The sequence below is a fragment of the Hypomesus transpacificus genome, chromosome 4 (genome assembly GCF_021917145.1).
Source record: "Hypomesus transpacificus isolate Combined female chromosome 4, fHypTra1, whole genome shotgun sequence".
NCBI lineage: Eukaryota > Metazoa > Chordata > Actinopteri > Osmeriformes > Osmeridae > Hypomesus > Hypomesus transpacificus.
This window is the reverse complement of record NC_061063.1, coordinates 5,436,473-5,455,792: the sequence shown is the minus strand read 5'-3', so window position 1 is coordinate 5,455,792 and position 19,320 is coordinate 5,436,473. Positions and strand designations below refer to the sequence as shown.

General features: G+C 45.0%; 4 protein-coding genes across 6 annotated transcripts; 2 read left to right on the top strand and 2 right to left on the bottom strand.

Moving 5' to 3' along the window:
* Positions 1-33: 33 nt before the first annotated feature.
* Positions 34-3,570, top strand: zbtb22b (zinc finger and BTB domain containing 22b). Of its 2 annotated transcripts, XM_047018649.1 has the most exons (5): positions 34-213; positions 519-589; positions 794-1,032; positions 1,116-2,057; positions 2,156-3,570. In XM_047018649.1, the coding sequence occupies exons 3-5, from the start codon at positions 799-801 to the stop codon at positions 3,146-3,148; spliced, it is 2,169 nt and encodes a 722-aa protein (XP_046874605.1). In that variant the 5' UTR covers positions 34-213; positions 519-589; positions 794-798; the 3' UTR covers positions 3,149-3,570. The 2 variants fall into 2 exon arrangements, with proteins under 2 accessions (XP_046874605.1, XP_046874604.1); XM_047018648.1 differs by lacking the exon at positions 519-589.
* A 504-nt stretch (positions 3,571-4,074) lies between these two features.
* daxx (death-domain associated protein) lies at positions 4,075-9,705 on the bottom strand. Its single transcript, XM_047018647.1, has 11 exons — positions 9,603-9,705; positions 8,672-8,899; positions 7,975-8,355; positions 7,732-7,863; positions 7,535-7,651; positions 7,059-7,290; positions 6,809-6,963; positions 6,388-6,589; positions 5,327-5,867; positions 5,049-5,178; positions 4,075-4,949 (listed from the first exon to the last, which is right to left on the bottom strand). The coding sequence occupies exons 2-11, from the start codon at positions 8,897-8,899 to the stop codon at positions 4,884-4,886; spliced, it is 2,184 nt and encodes a 727-aa protein (XP_046874603.1). The 5' UTR covers positions 9,603-9,705; the 3' UTR covers positions 4,075-4,883.
* A 4,477-nt stretch (positions 9,706-14,182) lies between these two features.
* LOC124466824 (interleukin-6-like) lies at positions 14,183-17,621 on the top strand. 2 transcript variants are annotated; one of them, XM_047018722.1, is made up of 5 exons: positions 14,183-14,306; positions 15,282-15,490; positions 15,978-16,076; positions 16,299-16,442; positions 16,757-17,621. In XM_047018722.1, the coding sequence occupies exons 2-5, from the start codon at positions 15,302-15,304 to the stop codon at positions 16,958-16,960; spliced, it is 636 nt and encodes a 211-aa protein (XP_046874678.1). In that variant the 5' UTR covers positions 14,183-14,306; positions 15,282-15,301; the 3' UTR covers positions 16,961-17,621. The 2 variants fall into 2 exon arrangements, with proteins under 2 accessions (XP_046874678.1, XP_046874677.1); XM_047018721.1 differs by having other exon boundaries at positions 14,183-15,192.
* On the bottom strand, positions 17,482-19,149 carry tomm7 (translocase of outer mitochondrial membrane 7 homolog (yeast)). The gene is made up of 3 exons (XM_047018737.1): positions 18,970-19,149; positions 18,152-18,200; positions 17,482-18,062 (listed from the first exon to the last, which is right to left on the bottom strand). Exons 1-3 carry the CDS (start codon positions 19,070-19,072, stop codon positions 18,047-18,049), a joined length of 168 nt encoding a protein of 55 aa, XP_046874693.1. The 5' UTR covers positions 19,073-19,149; the 3' UTR covers positions 17,482-18,046.
* Between the last annotated feature and the right edge of the window lie 171 nt (positions 19,150-19,320).

The window sequence follows — 19,320 nt, the reverse complement described above, 5'->3', positions numbered from 1 at the left end:
GCCCCAGATCCTAGACAGCCCTGCCTCTTTTTTCTTGTATCGGACCAAGTCTGTTGCGTCTGGCTGTCTGACATGCCATAAAGGCGACGGTGGACGGGTAGTCTACAGCAAAACATAATGGAGATCAACATATCTTCCAAAACTAATACACAAACTTTAGGGCCAGGGTAGTTAGGCATTGGACATCGGGTATTCGGAATACGTCTCTGAACGGTAAGTTTGATGTCTAGCTACTAATAGCCACATTAGCTAGCTGATGTTTGATCACACCAGCCTGCCATAGAGCTGGCAACCTCCATAGACAAACCTGTTTGTGTTCCAGCTGCAGGCGCTAGCTTATGTTAGCTAGCTAGCAAGCTAACGATGTAGAATGAGAATGTGCTAGTTAACGGCTAGCTAAATCTAAATGCAAAACAATAACTTGGTTGCCACGTTACGCTACCACAGTAAATATATAAGTTACAATCACAAGCCGAGTCCGTGTTTGCTTGAATAGCCTACCCTCCATGTCTGAACAGTTTTAGTGGAACGCTATTAATGATTGCTTCGTAATGCTGGCAAGAGGAACCCCCCCAGTCCATCATTTCAGGTTTGTGGACAATAAAGACAATGTCTACTTTAAGATGCATACGTTAACTTTAGTCTTCGGGGTGTCTTCATACGACTCTTCAAGCAAAATAGGTTTTAGCTATATTTTTAGTGCTATCCTTTGTGATTATGACAACAGTTCACCCCTGTCTTGCACCCCTGTATTGTGGACGAAAATAATAAATTGATTGATTGATCTCCCCAGCCCAGATGCAGTCTCAGTCCCACTCCCTGGTGCCCGGCAGTAGCAGTGTGGGCTCCAGTGCCCCTTCTGGCTCCATGGTGCAGGTGTGCTTCCCTAGTGTTCAGACTTCTGTGCTGGAGAGCTTGAACAGACAGAGGGAAGAAGGACAGCTCTGTGATCTGTCCATCCAGGTGCAGGGACAGGTGTTCAAGGCCCACCGCTGTGTTCTGGCTGCATCCTCACCATACTTCCATGACCAGGTAGTTGGCTAGTCTAACAAACCGTACTGTATTGTAAGATTCAACCCATGAGCATAGCGTCTATTTGTTCCCCTATCCCCCAGGTGTTGCTGAAGAACATGTCCACCGTCTCAATTCCGGCTGTCATGGACCCTCTGGCCTTCGAGAGCGTGCTGTCATGTGCTTACACGGGCCAGCTGCGGATGCTCCGCGAGGACATCGTCAACTACCTGACTGTGGGCAGTGTTCTACAGATGTGGCACATTGTGGACAAGTGCACCGAGCTGCTGAAGGAGGGGAGGGCAGCAGGAAGCAGGGCCCTGCTGGGGCAGGCTGGGGGGGGGGAAGGCCTTAGGAACCCTGGCTGTAGCAGCAGTGCTGCTAGTGGTGGTGGAGGAGGGTTACCAGAAGTCCAGCGTGGAGGCTCAGACCCCCAACCAGTCCCTCCACAGACCAGTCGGCCCTCCCTGAGCGAGAGCCAGTCCCCCAGCAGTACCAACTACTTCAGCCCCAGAGAAGCACCCTTCGGTGGGGGACCCGCAGTGGTGGAGGCCCCGGGGGAGGGGGGAGGCTCCAACACTACCCCCAGCTACTGTGATCCATCAGGGGGAGAGGCCTTCCTCATTGAGGAGGAAGAGGAGGAGGAGGAAGAGGAAGAGGAGCTCCTCTACTCCAGGAAGAGAGAGAGAAGGAGTGGGAGGAGGAAGCGAGCGAGGGAGGCGTCCGACCTGGAAGTGGGCGTCAGCGACAGCTTCGGGGTTTCGTCCTATCAGGACGGAGATTCCTCTCCTTCGCTGAAGCGTCCGGCCTACAGCCAGCCCAGCATCATGCCCCGGAAGCAGTGGGTGGTGGTGAAGACAGAGCAGGCACAGGACGATGACCTCATCGTCGTGTCCGGGGAGGAGGGGGCCGAGGAGGAGGATGACGACGAGGAGGAGAGGGAGTTGGAGATGATGAGGGAGAGAGAGAGGACGTTCAACATCTCCAACATCAGGACCTTGGCTGGAGACCTAGCGTCTAGAGCAGAGACCGGAATGGACACGCAGGTATAACATGACATGTTTTACATACTAAGTATGATCACAATCATGTTGAATAATTCATCTTCTGAATTGTCACTAATCATGACCTGTTTGAATGCCAGGTGGACTACTGCCACTCTTCTGAAGACTACCTCAAGTTTGATAGTGGCTTGTTGGACCAGACCCAATCCCAGAACCTCCAGGACAGTTCTGCTCCCATGGGGGGCAGGTCGGTCTCATCCTTGTTGAGTCAGGTCCAGTCTGCTGCTGCCAGGGCCCAACTCTACCCCTTAGACATGCAGGGGAACCAGATCCTGCTCTACAGCCAAGCCGCTCTGGAAACAGCACCCCCACTAGGCCTGGGAGCTGGTATAGTCCAGTCATACAAGGGACCAAACCTAGAGCACGGAGCAGTCCACCTGTCGGCACAGGGGGGTTTGGGTGGCGGCATGGAGGGGATGGAGGGAGGGGCCGGAGGAGGAGGGGTCTCAGGAAAGGTGTTCATGTGCCACTGTGGGAAGACCTTCACCCACAAGAGCATGCGCGACAGACACATCAACATGCACCTGGACCTGCGTCCCTTCCACTGCCCCGTCTGCGCCAAGAAGTTCAAGATGAAACACCACCTGACGGAGCACATGAAGACCCACACGGGCCTCAAGCCCTACAACTGCCACAGCTGCGGGAAGAAGTTCATGTGGCGGGACAGTTTCATGAGGCACCGCTCCCACTGCGAGCGGAGAGGGGTAGGGAGAGGAGGAGGCGGGGGGGGGGGAGGTGGAGGAGGTGGAGGAGGAGAAGGGTCAGACGGAGGGGAGGTCATGTCCCCGACCCGGCCCTCTCACCCCCACCTGCCTGGTGGCGAGGCAGGGCAAGGCATTGTGGGTAGCAGGGCCGGAGTGTCCCTCCTGTCGTCTCACCACCACAGTATGTCCGCCGGCGGGGGGGTCGGCAACGCCTTGTCCTGTCGGAGCATGTCCAGCGAAGGGACCATCCTCGGGGTTAGCTCTCAGAGTTCGCAGGGTTCCTCCATGTTTGGTGTGGGGTCGGGCCGAGAGGGTTGTGCAGAGGAAGTGTGTAAGGTCAGAGCGAACGACAACGACAGCGTCACATAACAACCAAAGTAGAGACACCGCAAGTTATTACCATAAGCTAACATAGTCCCTCCTGGAGCCTCCCAGGTGATCGTTCAGTATAACTTACTCTTAGGTACCTCTCTCAATGACTGTTGGGTAGGACATGGTGTATGTCTTGTCAGATAACCAAATATGAAGAGACAATAAATAACAGGTCCTTGTTAACTTTGTCAGAAAAATGATAGAAATATGGTGAAAATAATAGTCAATGTGAGTGATGTGATTAATTGCGGCAGTATCGCCTCTCTAAGCAAGATAATGCCTACATTAACTGTCAGTCAGTACTGCCATTTTGTTTCAAACATACACATACTGTATATGGATCAATTGTACTAAACTCTACTTCTAACAACATAACTCCAACTCTACCATTCCTGCTGCTATTTGACCATTCTCATTCTTGTGTGCCATTCAGATTTTCAGTGTTTAGACACGGTCCTAACATCCTTATTCATCATCTCCACTGTTAACCATAGGATATGTGTGCATGGCTTTAGAGACACCATGTGCAGTAGGGAATTATGTTTACCTTCTGAGAAGGTGTTGGAAAATTATTTTTAAGCAGGACTGAAAAACGAGGGATTTTCAGAAAGAACTTTTAATTTACATGCCGATAAGTGATTAGAAGGGACTTTTGATGTGTGTGTTCCAGTGAACTAAGACTACAATGCACCCTTGGTGTCATTAACAATCAACTAATTCTTTGTCATTTCCCACTTGCATCATTTACATCTGAGTTAACGATATTGGAAACAGGTGAGTCATTGTGACGAGCTATGGCGACTGTCTTGTTTCCGTGCAAGTAAAAATAAGTGGTGCAACCTTTTCAGCTTATGTACATTACTGCGTGCGTGAATACATGCATGTCATCTGTGTGTATTTGCTTCAGACAAATGACCACATGGTTGAGCGATCCACTTTTATTACAAAAGGTTTTTACAAGAAAGAAAAGGTGCTTTCTGTAACATACCCAACATATTAAAAGAAATACAAAAATAAATGGTTCAATCACCCCCTACATAGAACACATCCCCCTGTACACCCTGTGCTTCTCTACTAGTTTATTTCAAAAGTCCCAGTGGACTTCGTTGTCCTCGAGGCAGGATCTGATTCCCAGAAACCTGTCATGTTCCTCAGTTTGACAGACTGCAGATAGTACTATAGCCCTACCAAGCTGGTACATTGCCTGAATAATCTAGTCTCTCATTATTGCATTCTGTTTGGACGTACACAGGCTTAAATCAAGTGTTACATTTGTTATATCAAAATGTAAATCCAGCTACACACAGCAAGGCCGTACAGTACATATGTACCCCCAGCCATCCACTGCAGAAATAATAAATTTAATAAAAAATGGAATTCATCGAGGGAGGAACAACTGATTACTCTGAAGGAACAGACAGGTAAAAATCCCCATGCCCCATGCAGGGGCTATAAATAGAAAATGTAAACAGTCCATGTGTGATGAGAAAAGGCTAGTTCACTCTCTCTGGTCTGAACATGTGTCCCTTTACTTCACATTAGGAAGCAGACCTGAAGCAGATCACACACTTGAAATCAGTTGAGGCGCATTTAATCCGCACCAGAGTTTGGCCTCTTGGGACAGTTCTGATGATTGCATTGCAGTAGGTTAGGTAAATCCTAAGTGTTGGGAAATGGTGGTCAACCCTGTGGTATTAAGAGGCACTGGTTTGAAGGTTGCAGAGGCTGGGGTCTAAGATCCTTCCGAGTCAGACAGAACAATGATCTCGTCCGGGTCACACTGGGTCGCCACATTGACCTGGAAAGTAAACACATTAAACACACTTATATATGCAAATATATTTACAATATGCTTTGCCATTTGCTCTTAGCCCCCCCCCCCTCCCCCCCTACCTACCTTGTTCTTTTTAGGGGGTGGAGTTGACTGGGAGCTGGTGACCACTTCCTGTTGGGGGGTGTCTGCCCTGGTGGAGTCTGCCTGCAGGGGACTATTGGCCACACCTGAGTCCAGTGTGATGTCTACCTCACTGGGGAAGAGATTGGAGGACAGAAAAAGAGAGACTGATATTTTTGTATATTCGGCTCTAAAACTGAACGCCTAAAAGTGATCCAAGTAATTATTGGATACATCCATTGCCTCTATTAGTATCCATGGCTAACAACTAGATATCTTACCTCTCGTAGGCATATGTCTGGAAGCCATTTTGGGACTTCCTGGTTGACTCCTTCTGGAGGCTTCTCTTTCTCTTTCTTGTGGCAATGGGGCTGGGGGGGCGAGGACTACAATTTGCTGACCTTGTCTCACAAATGAGCTGACTTGTTTCCTTCTTGGTTAAAAGCGGTTCTGGGGAGGGTGGCAAAGAGACATGATTGGCTAAAAGAGGAGGGGACCGGTCTGAAGTGTCTACGCCAGTGCTAACAGACACGATCGATTTATGGTTAGAGGAAATGGCGTCTTCAGCATTGAGATTTGCTGGCTTGTTCCCTTCATCTAGTTCCATGGGCTCTGACTGGCTAGGACTGTCTGTGGGGGAGGGGTCTTCCATTAGGGGTGAGAAACCAGGTGCGGACACAGGACTTGCTACGTTTGTTTCTGGTTGGTCCCCCTCTTTCTTCAGTTGTAGCGCTCCAGCTTGCTGGCTAGATGGCTCCCTCACTCCGTTCGGATTGTTCTCATTCACTGGCTCTGTGTCATCCTCTTCCTCCTCGTCATCCTCTGAGTTAAGAAAAAACACAACTTCAGCCGGGAAAGTCTTCATTCAAAGACAGAAGACGTTTTAAAGCCAGGAACCTAGCAATTTTGGCTTTTGTTCGAAGGGATTCAAACCAAAATATTACACCCTCTCCCTTCAAAGCCACTCCCCCAAAACACATGAATGCCTGACTACTGCCAGGAAGGCGGTAGAGGGACAAGTAGCTTGTCTAATCACTGCATTCGATCTGAACTAAATGATTGGTAGTGTTTATTAGTCCTGCAACGCCCACAGATATTGGATTTTTTTATTTTACTGTCGAACCTGTAGATTTATTGGTTGCTATCAGGATGTGAAGTTTATGTAGGAAAAATGACAAAGTGCATTTCAACATTACCAACCCTGCCTTTAATGGCTATTTACACACCATCATCATAACCACAATTTGTATTCTCTATCACCATCTTTATCATCATCAATACAACCTCCAATGCCATTATCACAAACTCCACAACCAGCATCTTGACCATCGTCATTCCTTACCAGGTCCAGCTTGTGCCGTGCTGGCCTGGATCTCCTCTTCAATGTCTGGATCAGATGACATGTCTTCATCCTCCTCCTCCTCTTCCTCCTCAGGTAGCTCCTCCCCCTTGGCTGACCCCTCCCTTACAGCTGACCCCTCCCCCCCGGGTGGCACCTCCATTTCCGCCTCCTCTCCTTCCTTCTTTTCATTGGCCTTTTGGGCCTGTTAAGACAAAAACAGACAGTCAGGATATACCTCTCCCCTAGCCCTTCCCATGCTCCTCCTCTCCCCTAGCCCTTCCCATGCTCCGCCTCTCCCCTAGCCCTTCCCATGCTCCTCCTCTCCCCTAGCCCTTCCCATGCTACGCCTCTCCCCTAGCCCTTCCCATGCTCCGCCTCTCCCCTAGCCCTTCCCATGCTCCTCCTCTCCCCTGGTCCTCACCTTCTTCTCCAGCCTCTTCCTCCTCTCCTCCTCCTCTGTGTCATCCTGCTGCAGGGAGTACTTGTTGATGACCTGCTCCAGGCTGGACAGCGCCTCCTCCCTGTTAGAGCGCAGCTTCTTCTGGAGGGTGGAGTCCCGCATTGCAGGGTCTGTGGCTTGAGGGTGGTGGCGAGAGAGGGGATAAGATTAAAGAGGGAACGGACACCCTCACACACACACAGTAATACGGTAGCCTTAACCCCCGCCCTACCAGGTTTGTAGGGGTCTGTGAGGTGGGATCCAAAGTTATAGACCATGTCGAGGTGGCGTCTCTCCTGCAGGCGGTTGCCCGTTTCTTGAAAGGCCATCTGGGCGACCTGCACCAACTGCTTCCGACTCAGCAACAGGCTGTGGCGCTCGTTGGCTCGCTGAACCTGCTTCAGAATGTCCGAGTAGTCGGGGGGGTTCAGCTGGGCCTCGGGGCTGTTGATGAAACGCTCTATCTGAGGGAGGGATGGGGGGAGGGGGGAACAGATCACTATTTGAGTAATGTCACTGTGGCTGACATTTCCATTTTTGTTCCCAATAACACATCCAACTCATTTGTTTTTGTTAACAGTTTGTCAGCAGTCACAGACTATAATGATTGGTCCATCTTGACTTATGATGGCTTCTCCTGGGAAAAATCTGGAATCTTACAAAAGGTCTGACATGTTTGATACCAGATGAGACAGTGTGCGTCTTTACCCTTTTGTTGATCTCAGGATGGCGTGTGCCACTGTAGCTGATCCTCTGCTCTATCACCCTGCCTGTCAGAGTGTTGCACCCCTTTAGCTCACAGAGCTTGTCATAGATCTTCATCATCTGGAGGAGAGAGGGCATAAGGGGATGGGTTCTGTAGGTGTGTGAGTGTGTGTCTGTGCGCGCGCGCGTGAACAGCTGACCTTGCCCTTGAGCTTGTGCTCCTGGATGTACCCAGAATCCTCGGCCATGAGGTCGTCGAGGCTCAGCTCCTTCTCCTGCAGCCGCCAAATCTCGTCGTTGTAGACCTTCAACAGGTTCTCCAGGTACGCTATCTGGGGGAGAGAACACGCCAAACGTGGAAACACATAAACCCCAGCCTTATAGAACCTACAGCCTGGACCTAGAGCTTGGACCTAGAGCTTGGACCAAGAGCTTGGACCTACCTGTCTTCTGGAAGCTTTTTTTGTGCTCTTCTCCTTCTCTTCATCCACCTTCTCTTCTCCTTTCCCTTCATCCTGCTTGTGATTCTCCTCCGGCTGTCCTGAGGTGGACGGCTGCTCCTTCTTGACTGATGAAGCCTTGAGCTGGGCCTTGGTGAGGGTCTGCCTCCTCTTGGCGGCGCGCTGTTTTAGGACGGTACAGAGCTCGTTGATGTAGACGAAAGTCTTCGATCGGTTGGCCTGTGCCCGGGTCAGGCACCGCCCCAGAGTGTTCCGGAACTCCACCGAAGCCAGAAAGTCCGGCGAGGCCTTGGCGTGCTTGGCGTGGAGAAAGGTCATGACCTCAGGGTGGTCCTGGGTGTGGTTGGAGCAGTGTTCTACAAACTGGGAGGATGAATGGGAAGGAGAATAAAGGGGGAGGAAGAAGGGAGAGATTAGAGCATGCAGATAATAAGGGGCGGGACAACAGGGAAGAATTGGAAGACGGGTAAGGGGAAAGCATCAACATGTGAGCCAATAGGGAGGAAAGAAAAGAGCAATGTGAAGACATTCACATTGGAGTAAACTAGGGAGACGCTGCTCCTTCCGTCCCATCCCAAGCACATGCGCAATCCATGCAGAGGGTGTGCTTCGTCTCATAATGTGTACTCTTCCATCATCAAGACCTGTTGCTATCAACCCAACAGTTATGCCTATTTACCTCTGTAAACAGTCTGTGGTTCTCTGCCTGCAGCACGTGGCTCTCCTTCTTCGCAGATGCAAATGGTGATTGGGTGATGTGTGTTGGGGCAGGTATCTGGGCTCTAGGGGGTGTAATGGGATTTGTTGAGGGTTGAGAGGAGGAGGAAGATGTCTGAGGCCTCTCTTCTTCATCATCATCATCATCAAGGACAACAATACTGTTCATTGGTTCAAAGCAAACAGCCATCTGTACAAGGATAGAGAAGGATAGGCTGGGGTTACTGGGGCCTCCATCATCTAAAATCAAACAACCTTCTGTCATAAACTGGATGAAACTAGCAGACTTAACTAATCTCTGTTTCAAAACTAAATCCTTTGCACCTAAACTGTACTGTCTCCTAACAAATATTAAGGACAGACAACAACAAAAAGACACACCTCTCAGCATGTGGGGTATGACTTCTTTGTGACAGAGCCTGGTTGTTAATCATTTTAAACCATTTCGTCACGACTGTGAGAAACAATGTTACTAGAACCAAACGAATAGTCGAATATGCATGCTAGCTAGCTTACTAGCAACAAATAGCTAGGCTACTAATGATACGTTTTAATATAAGATTGTCTTAATGCTGTATATATTGGTTGTTATGGCTCTGACAACACAAAGCTATCGAATATCGACAATCCCACATATTAACTGATTTCAATCAAACCCATCGCATTGTGTTGGCAAGCTAGTAGGTGCAAGACATTTCTAGCTAGCTAGCGTTGATAAATAGCTGTGCTAGTCTCCGGTTTGTGAGCTTGTCTGACTGTTGTGGTTTATTTTGCTGGGTAGTTAGTGTTGAGTACTACTTTCATGCAATGATAAGCTAACGGTAGGTCTGATACTAAAGTGTTTATATAAAATGTACAGATAACAATTATGACAAAAAAACTCGCCAACTTACGCTGTGGACCAAAATATCACAATTCCCAGTCGTCTAATCTAAGAATAAGCAGCGCTTCCATTGGTTAATCATGAGATGTTTCCCAGTAACAGTCTTGGTCATTGGCTAGTGGTTACTTAAACGTAGGGCTGCGTCTCAATAGTTTACAATGGGTTAATGGTTTCATATTTATTTAATTACATACTTATTAACCATAACTTCTGACCATACTTTTCACACATTAGCCTTTGTTACCTTCCCGTTCAGTAGAGGCGAGCTTTCTCTAATCTAACCTACCAATTTGACCCAAAAGACAGTAATGAATAATTAACCACATGTATTTATCATTAGGCCTATGTGATAGACAAGAAGGTTTGTTTGTTTTTGTTTTATTTGGGGGGGGGGGGGGGGGGGGGATTTTTCATTCAGTGGAAGGGCAACGTTAATTAATGAGTTCATTAATTTTTTTAAACATGGAAATTTATCGCTGTTTCAGACGACCGGCTGCAAGGTTGGGGTTGCGAAACTACACATCTCCTTGGTCTTGGACCGTTCGAGATGACGTTCAGTTGGAGGTTGTTCTTATTCTCCAAAGCGTCATTTTCATCATACCCCCAATCTCAATTTCCACCCTCACAGACTCATGGATTTAGAGACGCGTTCTTGCTAACTCTGTAAGGGTTTAGGGCTGTGTCACAAAAAAAAATTGGCAAGTGTGGGCTCTTTTGCAGACATTTGGGGCCCTACATGCACCATCATCCTTTGCGTAAATCCGCATTTTTGCCCCAAATTAACAGTGTAGTGACGTAAAACGGGGGATATCAGAGGAAGCCCAGAAGCGAGAGAAAAATCCCGGCAAACCCTCCTTATGAAAGAATAAGAATATGGTACACAAACAAGCATGAAGGAGCAACTAACCTAAGTTCACATGTTTTGAAAAAAAAGTTTACATGTAAACTCAAAGCTCACTGATGGCGGAGAAAGTAATAAACGTAAAATGATAAGTCCCAAACCCACAATAATAGTGTGCAGGGGCGTCGGTAGACCCTTTTTTACTGGGGAACGTGCCCCCTGCTGTGCCCCAGTATAATCAAAAGTTTGAGTTTAAACTATTTACTTTATTGTTCAGTGAATTATTTTAGATTGATATTCCCTGAAAAAAGTCAGACGGCTGAGCGGTGAGGGAGTTGGGCTAGTAATCAGAAGTTTGCCTGATCGATTCCCCGCCGTGCCAAATGACGTTGTGTCCCTGGGCAAGGCACTTCACCCTACTTGCCTCGGGGGGAATGTCCCTGTATTAACTGTAAGTCGCTCTGGATAAGAGCGTCTGCTAAATGACTAAATGTAAAAAGGAACCCAGTATCCCAATCAACCCTGTAAAAGTGTTAAACTGAAAACACAAACCGATGCATGCAGTTTTCCATGTCAGGGCGCTCTTCTGAGCTTGCCAAATAGCCACTGCAGCACGCACACAGAAGTCCAGGTGTCAGACTCATCACACAAGTCAGAATTGAGGTAGGCTAAGAAAACATTACAAAACTAAAGATAGTTTCTAAATGGTAGGCCTACCGATCATCTTATTTTGACTAAAACATAAAAACGGTATTACACTAAGCGCTGAAATGAATGCGAATGCGAGTCTGCAGAGACTCCCTGAAATGAGTCTCTGCAGGTTGGGATGTCTGAGATTGAGATTGGGGGATAGAAGCATTTATTGTCAAATGGGAAGCTAGTTTGCAACATAGTAGCCTAGGCTACAGAGCGATTGCAACACAACCTGTCAAAATGTGGTGCAGGCAAAGAATTATTAGCCCAGTTTATAGGAAACTTCCAACTCATTTGTTCACCCCTCATTCTATTTTTAACTTGGGCAGAAAACTTGCATAAAATATAACATTGTCTACGAGTCTATGGATTCCCAAAAAACGCAGCATTAGCATCTTAAACCAGTGTGTAGCCTACAGAACTAATTTAATTTCACCTCACAAGCTCAAATAGATTATTACCTCCACTTATTATCTTTGCAAAATCTTACGTGTGATCTTACTCTACTTTAGACTTTAAAACATTTCCACATTTGTTAGTCCTTGGACAACAATCTGGAGTTCTCATGTTTCCTAAGAGAAAATTGTTGCTTATCCCTGGAAGGACCAATGTGGTGTGGGCAACCCCGTGGACTAAGAAACAGTAGGCCTGGAATGCCTTAAATAATCTGTGACGTTTGATGGAACTTCCACAAAAAAGAGAAGTGGTATCACTTTCACAAAGAAGCCAACAAGCCTCAGGATTGTCTCATATCCCACTGTATGTAGGGTTGCCAACTTTGTCAACCCCGAATGAGGGACATTTTCTTCTAGGTGTGCACACGCACATGCGCGCGCACCAACAGCTGACCAACAATAACGGAAATCGCAAGCTTTCATTAGCCATACCATAAACCTACTCTTTTCAGTGTAAATTTGGCAAACCACGCTTGGATATATTTTTCATAGTAATAGTCAAGTTTCTCCTTTTGACACACAATAACGCTCACCTCACCAGTGGCCAGTTCACACACTGTCACCAACAAGCAACAACCGTGTCCCATAGCAACGTTTGCGTGAGTTTTGGTGCGTTTACAGTAGGCCATTATTGTCCGGTGAGGCTGTGATTGGAATACGGGACTGGACTGGAGCTGTCCCGTTATCGACAAATCAAAATCACCCATAATTCAGGATGTCCCGGACATTCGGGACGGTTGGCAAACCTAACTGTATGTGCCACAGTTGCAAATCATTGCCACAGTTTTGTGTGGCTATTCATGTGGGGACCGACAATTCAGTTCGACCCTCACCTTAACCTAACCCTAATCAACCCCAAAACCTTACCTTAACTACAATCCAACCCTTAATGTAGCCTAAGTCTAACATCAACAGAACCTTAACTGAACACCTGAACCCTCTAAAATCCCAAGAAATAGCACTTGAACTGGACGCAGTGGATCAGTTTTCCTCCGGTCCTCCGCAATATTTTGAGTCACCAGCCCCCACTGAGTCACCCGCCCCCACCTATGTCATATGGGCGTGTAGCATAGGTTATACGCCCATCTCTCTTACTCACAACCTGTTCGAAAGAAGCACATTTCACATCCCCGTTTCTTGGAAACACCAAATCAAGCAAAACAATCTAGATGGTTAGATTTCAAGAGGAGGCCTGGGCTATAAATAGAAGGGAAAAAAGTATACAAGAGTAGGCAATACATATTTACTTATAATCATTCAGCAGATCTTATCCAGAGCAACTTACAGTAGGCTAAGTACAGTGACATTCCCCTGTAGCCTAGGCAAGTAGGGTGAAGTGCCTTGCCCGAGGACATAACGTCATTTAACAAGTTTTATGTTTATAAAAGTTGCAGGTTTGTTTACAGGTTTTGTTTGCACATTTTGTTTGCACATTTTTCTTATCAATCTTGGACCTGTGTGCCACACAGGTGCTAAAGTCCGTCTACAATGAGTTGGTTCATATAGCTGTTTTAGAGCGTTCATCACAAATACCACAAATATTTGATAAAGAAAATCCAAAAATGACTAAGCAGCCCCACACCTAAAGTTGCGTAATTATTTTAATGAACTAATGGTCATTTATAGTTTTTTTTATTAACAAATGACCAGATCCTGATTACCAACCCTTTTATCGAGTCTCACTTACCTTTTTTGACTGAAACCAAACTGCTTCTTCTAAACTGTACTTTGCAAACATTCCTGGAATGGGGCATTCTGATTCATGCCCAGTTACGTAAGTCAGTCCATTATTACAACAGTAAAGACTCTCTGGATGAAGTCTCCATCCTCCTCACAGTTAAAGTTAAGCGACCCCCCATAAGAGTATGAAAGCACCACCAAGGCCTCTTACACCATCTTAACTCCTGTTGCATTGGTAGTAGAGTTGGGCAATATGACAAATACCATGGGAATCGATGGTGGGCTGAATCTGTATATTTTTTCAATGTAACCCTGCATCGAGATCCATGAAATCAGATCTGTACGGATCACGGATTAACAATGGCCCGTTGCACCACAAGCCACTGGTCCGAATATGGCAAACGCCAATTCAAGCAGTATTGTTGATAGCCCAACCCTAAAGGCCGTAGCCATATGATAAGTCGGCTTAAGGATCACAACGAGATCTGGCCTGCGTTTCCCGATAACAATGGATCGTTAGTCTGGCTGGCAGCCTAATTTAGCCCTGCCCACAAAAAAATTGGGTCGGGAAATTGGGTCTGGGATCGCTCGGTTGGGGAAAAAGTATGTCCGAACAGGAGCTGTTCGGACCAATCAAATTGTCAGGGGGGGCTTTATACGATGATGGACAGATGATCAACGGTAACGTAATAAACCACGTCACCAAAGAGCGCTTGGGTTGAATTTCAACAAACAACATACTAAGTTGCTCTGATTGGTTGTATATCCAATTGAGCGAAGAGGCATTTTTTTTACAAGTTCGGTTGAAACACGCCCCATACTCACAGCCCAACAGAGCAGTTTCAGACTCATATTCTGGCTAGAATTATGATTATGACAATGTCAGGCTAATGGATCGTAGCAACGATCGAGCAAAAAAAAATAAACCCATTGATATTTCTTACGTGCGTTTCCCAAACATGCTCGTAAGGAGTAGGCTAATCTATGCACTTTCAAGAGCTAAGAATTTTCAAGAGGCACTTCAGCTAAGATGTCTTTGGGAACGGCAAGTTAAACTAAGATTTGTTGTATGATGGATTCTACGATCAATTTAGGCTTACGACGCTTTGGGGAAATGCAGCCCTGATTGGTTGTTTCTGTCAGTTGATGGTTGGATATAATGTGGATCGTGGTACTCTCTCTTCTTCACTTGGCTCTTCTTCTGCTGGCCCTCCTCATTTGGCCTTGGCCAGGAGTAATGCCTTGTTTCCTTCTTGTTCTCTTTACAATTGATATTAGTCATGGTAGAAAAAGTGTCAAACCTTAATTTTGTATAATGTTGTGGGTGACATTGTTAGACCTTGTGACTGGTTTAAGGATAGTCAGCTTAGTGGAAGCGTTTTCCTGCAGATCAAGAGGTTGCAGGATAAAATTCTTCCTGTATGTTGCTTTGGAAAAAAGTTTGTGCTAAAAGATTTTTATTCATTTGCTATGTTATTACATTTAATCTTCATTAACTTCAGTTTGGGCATTCTTGTCCTGCTTTAACAATTGAGCAAGTGAGAGAAACAATTCCAGCAAACGTGGTTACTATTATTACACATTCAAGTTAACCCATCTTGAATCAGTCCAAGAGGCCAGTATGAAAAACCCCACACCATAACCTCACATTCACTATTCATGCCCAAAATGTTGGATTAATTGGGTAATATTGGTCAATAGTTTCAATAATGAGTCAACTAATTCCTCGTGACGCATGTATAATGAAGAGGTTGTTATTAGTTAATACATCAGATAGATAGGAACAAGTTACGCATGAGGATATCCTATGAGGATAACCTCGACTATAAATGCCCAGCGCATCACTAAACATTCCAAATGCACCTTCATCATCTCTGGCTACAGTGTCCTTCTCTGGTTAATTAAAAGAAAAAAAATGTTTTCTTTAACAAGTAAGTTGCCTTACTCTCCTAGTTCCTTGTTTGTCAGTGCGGTCTATTTAGACACTAACGGCTAACTGCATCGTTTATTCTCTTCGCAGAAACGTCACATTTCGCCTTAATGATAACATGGCTACTGATAAATGCAACTGCTAGCCCGGTCCCGACTCCAGTCTCCGAGGTCCCTTCAGAAGAAACGTCTGGAGACGAGCTGAATGTGCCGACTTCCTGCACTTTCAGCGCGTCGAGTAATTGGGAGAGCAAGATAAAGGTTCTAATTCATGAAGTCACGGAACTTCAAGGACAGAAGGTGAGAGTCAAACCAGGCACATTTTTCATTCAAATGTTTATAAAAGTATTGAAGGCTTCAGCTGAAGTTACAGTATGTAGGGTGAACACAGGTAAAGTGGGACACTTAATCTTGATCTTTGATGTCTCTGTGTAAATACCTAAATTATCAGAACTCATTACAGAGTTCATCCTTTGAGGGTAAAGGGCTTTTATTTTTTGAGGGTTAAGGGCTAAATTGTTGTGTTTCTATGTTTGTGAGGTCACTTTTGGGGGTGGCATGTGTCTTTTCAACATTAGGATCTCAAAAATCATTATGTGAAATGACATTGCCATATGAAGCAAATAAAAATTGTTAAATATTGTCAGCAGATGTTCAAAGAAGGGTCATGCTTCCTGTATTTGGTCTTTCATGTTTTCTTTAATTCATCTCAGTGTCTTTACCTGTATTCACCCTACATGTGGGGTGGAACTAGATGATTTCACTGATGCTGTTCTTTTGAAACTAGATCAAAGAACACAAGTTTAATGCTTCAATAACGGACTCCCTTAAATACTACATGCTGTCCACACCAAAGGCATGGTGTTTGAACAACCACCAAAGCAAAGTAAGAGTTTTTAGTTTCTGGTGTGGTGTCTTCTCTTGCGTATTCTTAAAAAGCACACATTCACTTGTGGTTTTGCCTCGTATCGGGTGGAGATATTTGATTCAGAAATGGGTAGCATTAATGATAACATAGATATAAAAACGAAATGCATGTTATTATACTAAATAACAGAATGAGCATGTGTCTTGCTGATGCCAGTTCTGACTCTTTGCCATTTTGTAGGAGACTTGTCAGGAGAAGCTGTCCGAAGGCCTAACAGAATACATGGTGTTGCTCCAGCATGCAGAGACAGAGTCCAACAGCTCAGAAATGGTCTTTTCTATCATAAACCATACCAAGGACTTGCTACACCTCCTTCAACACAAGGTATTGGTTTTCATTTATTTAGACTTTAGATTTATTTACTTCACCTTGCATGTTGTTGTATATATATTAGTGGATTGGTATATCCTATAGGGCATTTGATTGCGGACCAAGAGGTGGTTTTGGATCAAAGCTTCTTAATTAATATTTTTTTATTACATTATATTACAGGTACCTTGTTTCTATCATTGGTTCACAAGCTGTATCCGAATATGGTCTTTAACCCCTACAATAATGCACAAACTTCAAGTAACGCTATTATAAGTAGCAAATTCCAGTGGTATAATTCTGTGTTCATGTGTTCTGTTCCTCTACAGAGGAAGGATTCCAAGGTCATAGAATTAAACATGAAGGACCAAGACAAGCTGCTGAAGGAGCTGTCCCGTGGCACAGAGTGGCAGAAGAAGATAACAGAACTAGTGATCCTGCGTGACTTACGGGCATTCTTGGCTGACACCAAGAGGGCTCTGTGTAGGTTAGAGCGGCGCAGCAAGAAGAATACTTCTCTGGAACAGATGTGACCTGGGTATTGGTGCCTTAGACAGAACTGTGCTTTTTTACTTCAAGTGTATCTACATTTCTGAAGACATCCATTTTTACTTAGTACATTGGTCTATTTATTGTTTTTGTGATTTATAGTTTAAACTGACTTACATTCACTGCAGTTGAATCCTACGTTATAGTAGTTCAGATTTGGGCAATACTTGAATAAGGAATGTATAAGTTATACAAGAATAATTTATTGTGGAAGCACATATTTATTTATGCATATTGTATTGGTTATAGAAAATTATCTAAAACTTATTTTGTTGCAGTACAAGTCAAAATATATTTATTTCAAATGCAGTTACTAGTGTACCAGTTACTCGTCTTTTATAGATTTTATATTTAAGTCATATTTATACCCAAATAGTGTTAATTTTAAAAAATGCATACGTTTTCGTAATTTATTTGTAAATTGACATTTTATTATTGAACGCATTTGAGCAACTCATATTTGCATTGAGGAATATTAAAAGTGAGAAGAATACAAAACACCTTGTGTGCTTGTTTACACTATTAGTTTATTCTGAACAAGTATTTTCTAGGCTCAACAGGAGTTTAATTGTTGCAGTAGTGATTGAAATTGAAAAAAAAATGAACAAATTCTTACACTGAAGGTATATATATATAAAAAAGAAACTAAAGAATTCCCCTATACTTTATGCAGACATACATGAATCCATTGCATATAACAATTTCTCCAGAGAAGCATAACCTGGTACACTATTACACTGGAGTCTCCAATGACTCCAATGTGATTCCAAGAGTCCAAATTAGATGTATTGGCCAGCCTTCACTTGTCCAGGATATATTGAGGCTACATTACTGGGGACGTATAGGGACCTTAACAGCACATATATATTCCATACACATATATTCATATATATTCCATACACATATAGGTGAGTGGAGAGATGGCCAACATGTTTACTTGGACAGTAAGATGGGTGCCGGCTCTTTAGTTGCAGTTTGTGGGGATGAAATGGTGTTTGTTTCCTTAGTAACTGCTGGTCGGCTGGTAGGGTAATGTTGAGAGAAGGTGATTGGTCAGGCGAAGGTCCTCCTTAACCCCACAACAAACTGGACAACGATTGAATATATATTAAAAACTCATTATAAAAACATATCTTTAATACAAAGAATTTGACATAGAAAGACATACACGCTACCTCAAGACTGTGGGTTCTGGCATTCCTGGATCCGCCCCTCGTTTGAAACCTGATGATCAAAGACAGAAGAGGGATCAATGAGCCTCTTCTAAGGCAACTTGGCACAAGTTGATGTCATCTCTAGAAACTGTCCCAGCACACCTCACTACCAAAATACGTACCCACACACATTTGTGTTTGTATTGAAATACTGAGAATAAACTAAAATGGGAAATGCCTACTGACTGATCCCCAGATAGCCACTAGTGTCCTTCTGCTGTAGATCTCTGCATGCCCCCCCCCCCCCCCCCCCCCCCCCCCCTCCCCGCCGCCGCCTTCCAACTCTGATGCAAGGAAGTTATGCAGGGCCTCTGGCTTCCCCAATGCATCCTCAAATAATTCTGGAAACTGTGGTCCTCTGACTAGTCTAGTAAATAGGTCAACTAGGAACACTCAGTAGTTATAAAAACTTGGATGCGTTACACACAAATCAACTGCTGTAAGCCGATGGCTGATGCAAACATGGTGCAAACTTCCTTCTTCCCATCACTCAAGTGCCTCTGATATGGTGGTATTTATGCGCCGTGTAGGTTTAAGGTACTTCTGTTGTCGGCCCTATCAAGCATGTTCTCATGGCTGCAGTACCATAAACTAGGTTATGCTTACGCTATGATTAGGCTCTGGAAGTCGAATAAATTAGTCCAATTTGGGCTGGGCTGTAACGTTCACCCATGCTTCTTAAAACTGGGTGAACGTCACAGCTTGCCCAGCCCAAATGTTAATACTTAGCATGCTGGCTAACGAACGTGGTCAGTTCTGCTCACCGCCTCTATACTCACCCAAGTAGAGAACCGTGGGGATAAAGCCCCATCGGATGACAAACTGTCCGCACTGGAACACCTGCTGTAGACGCTGTTTGGTCTCTTTGCTAAGTTTTGCCATGTTTCACAGCAGAGCTTTAGCTTCGGCAGGTCAAATACGACTTCACGACTTGTTAGCTGCCAATGACGTAAAACAGGAAGTTAAGGGATGTATGGCCGTAAAGAGGCGCATTGTTTTGCGACAGTAGAAATATGAGGTCAAACGCAACAAGCGCCACCGAGTGGACGCAATTAGCTACACTATGCAAAATGGTGATCCACTGAAGTTTACATTGTACATTTAATCATTTACATGTAGTCATTGTAAAG

What these genes read in the sequence shown, in the direction of transcription:
- zbtb22b (XM_047018648.1), top strand. Translation starts at nt 799, where the DNA reads ATGCAGTCTCAGTCCCACTCCCTGGTGCCCGGCAGTAGCAGTGTGGGC. An exon ending in CACCATACTTCCATGACCAG is followed by an intron (nt 1,033 to 1,115) that starts GTAGTTGGCTAG and finishes CCTATCCCCCAG; the next exon opens with GTGTTGCTGAAGAACATGTC. An exon ending in AGACCGGAATGGACACGCAG is followed by an intron (nt 2,058 to 2,155) that starts GTATAACATGAC and finishes TTTGAATGCCAG; the next exon opens with GTGGACTACTGCCACTCTTC.
- daxx (XM_047018647.1), bottom strand. Translation starts at nt 8,899, where the DNA reads ATGGCTGTTTGCTTTGAACCAATGAACAGTATTGTTGTCCTTGATGAT. An exon ending in ATCCTGAGATCAACAAAAGG is followed by an intron (nt 7,291 to 7,534) that starts GTAAAGACGCAC and finishes TCCCTCCCTCAG; the next exon opens with ATAGAGCGTTTCATCAACAG. An exon ending in GGAAGAGGCTGGAGAAGAAG is followed by an intron (nt 6,590 to 6,808) that starts GTGAGGACCAGG and finishes TTGTCTTAACAG; the next exon opens with GCCCAAAAGGCCAATGAAAA.
- LOC124466824 (XM_047018721.1), top strand. Translation starts at nt 15,069, where the DNA reads ATGAGGATAACCTCGACTATAAATGCCCAGCGCATCACTAAACATTCC. An exon ending in CGGAACTTCAAGGACAGAAG is followed by an intron (nt 15,491 to 15,977) that starts GTGAGAGTCAAA and finishes TTTTGAAACTAG; the next exon opens with ATCAAAGAACACAAGTTTAA. An exon ending in TACACCTCCTTCAACACAAG is followed by an intron (nt 16,443 to 16,756) that starts GTATTGGTTTTC and finishes GTTCCTCTACAG; the next exon opens with AGGAAGGATTCCAAGGTCAT.
- tomm7 (XM_047018737.1), bottom strand. Translation starts at nt 19,072, where the DNA reads ATGGCAAAACTTAGCAAAGAGACCAAACAGCGTCTACAGCAGGTGTTC. An exon ending in CCCCACGGTTCTCTACTTGG is followed by an intron (nt 18,201 to 18,969) that starts GTGAGTATAGAG and finishes TTTGATCATCAG; the next exon opens with GTTTCAAACGAGGGGCGGAT.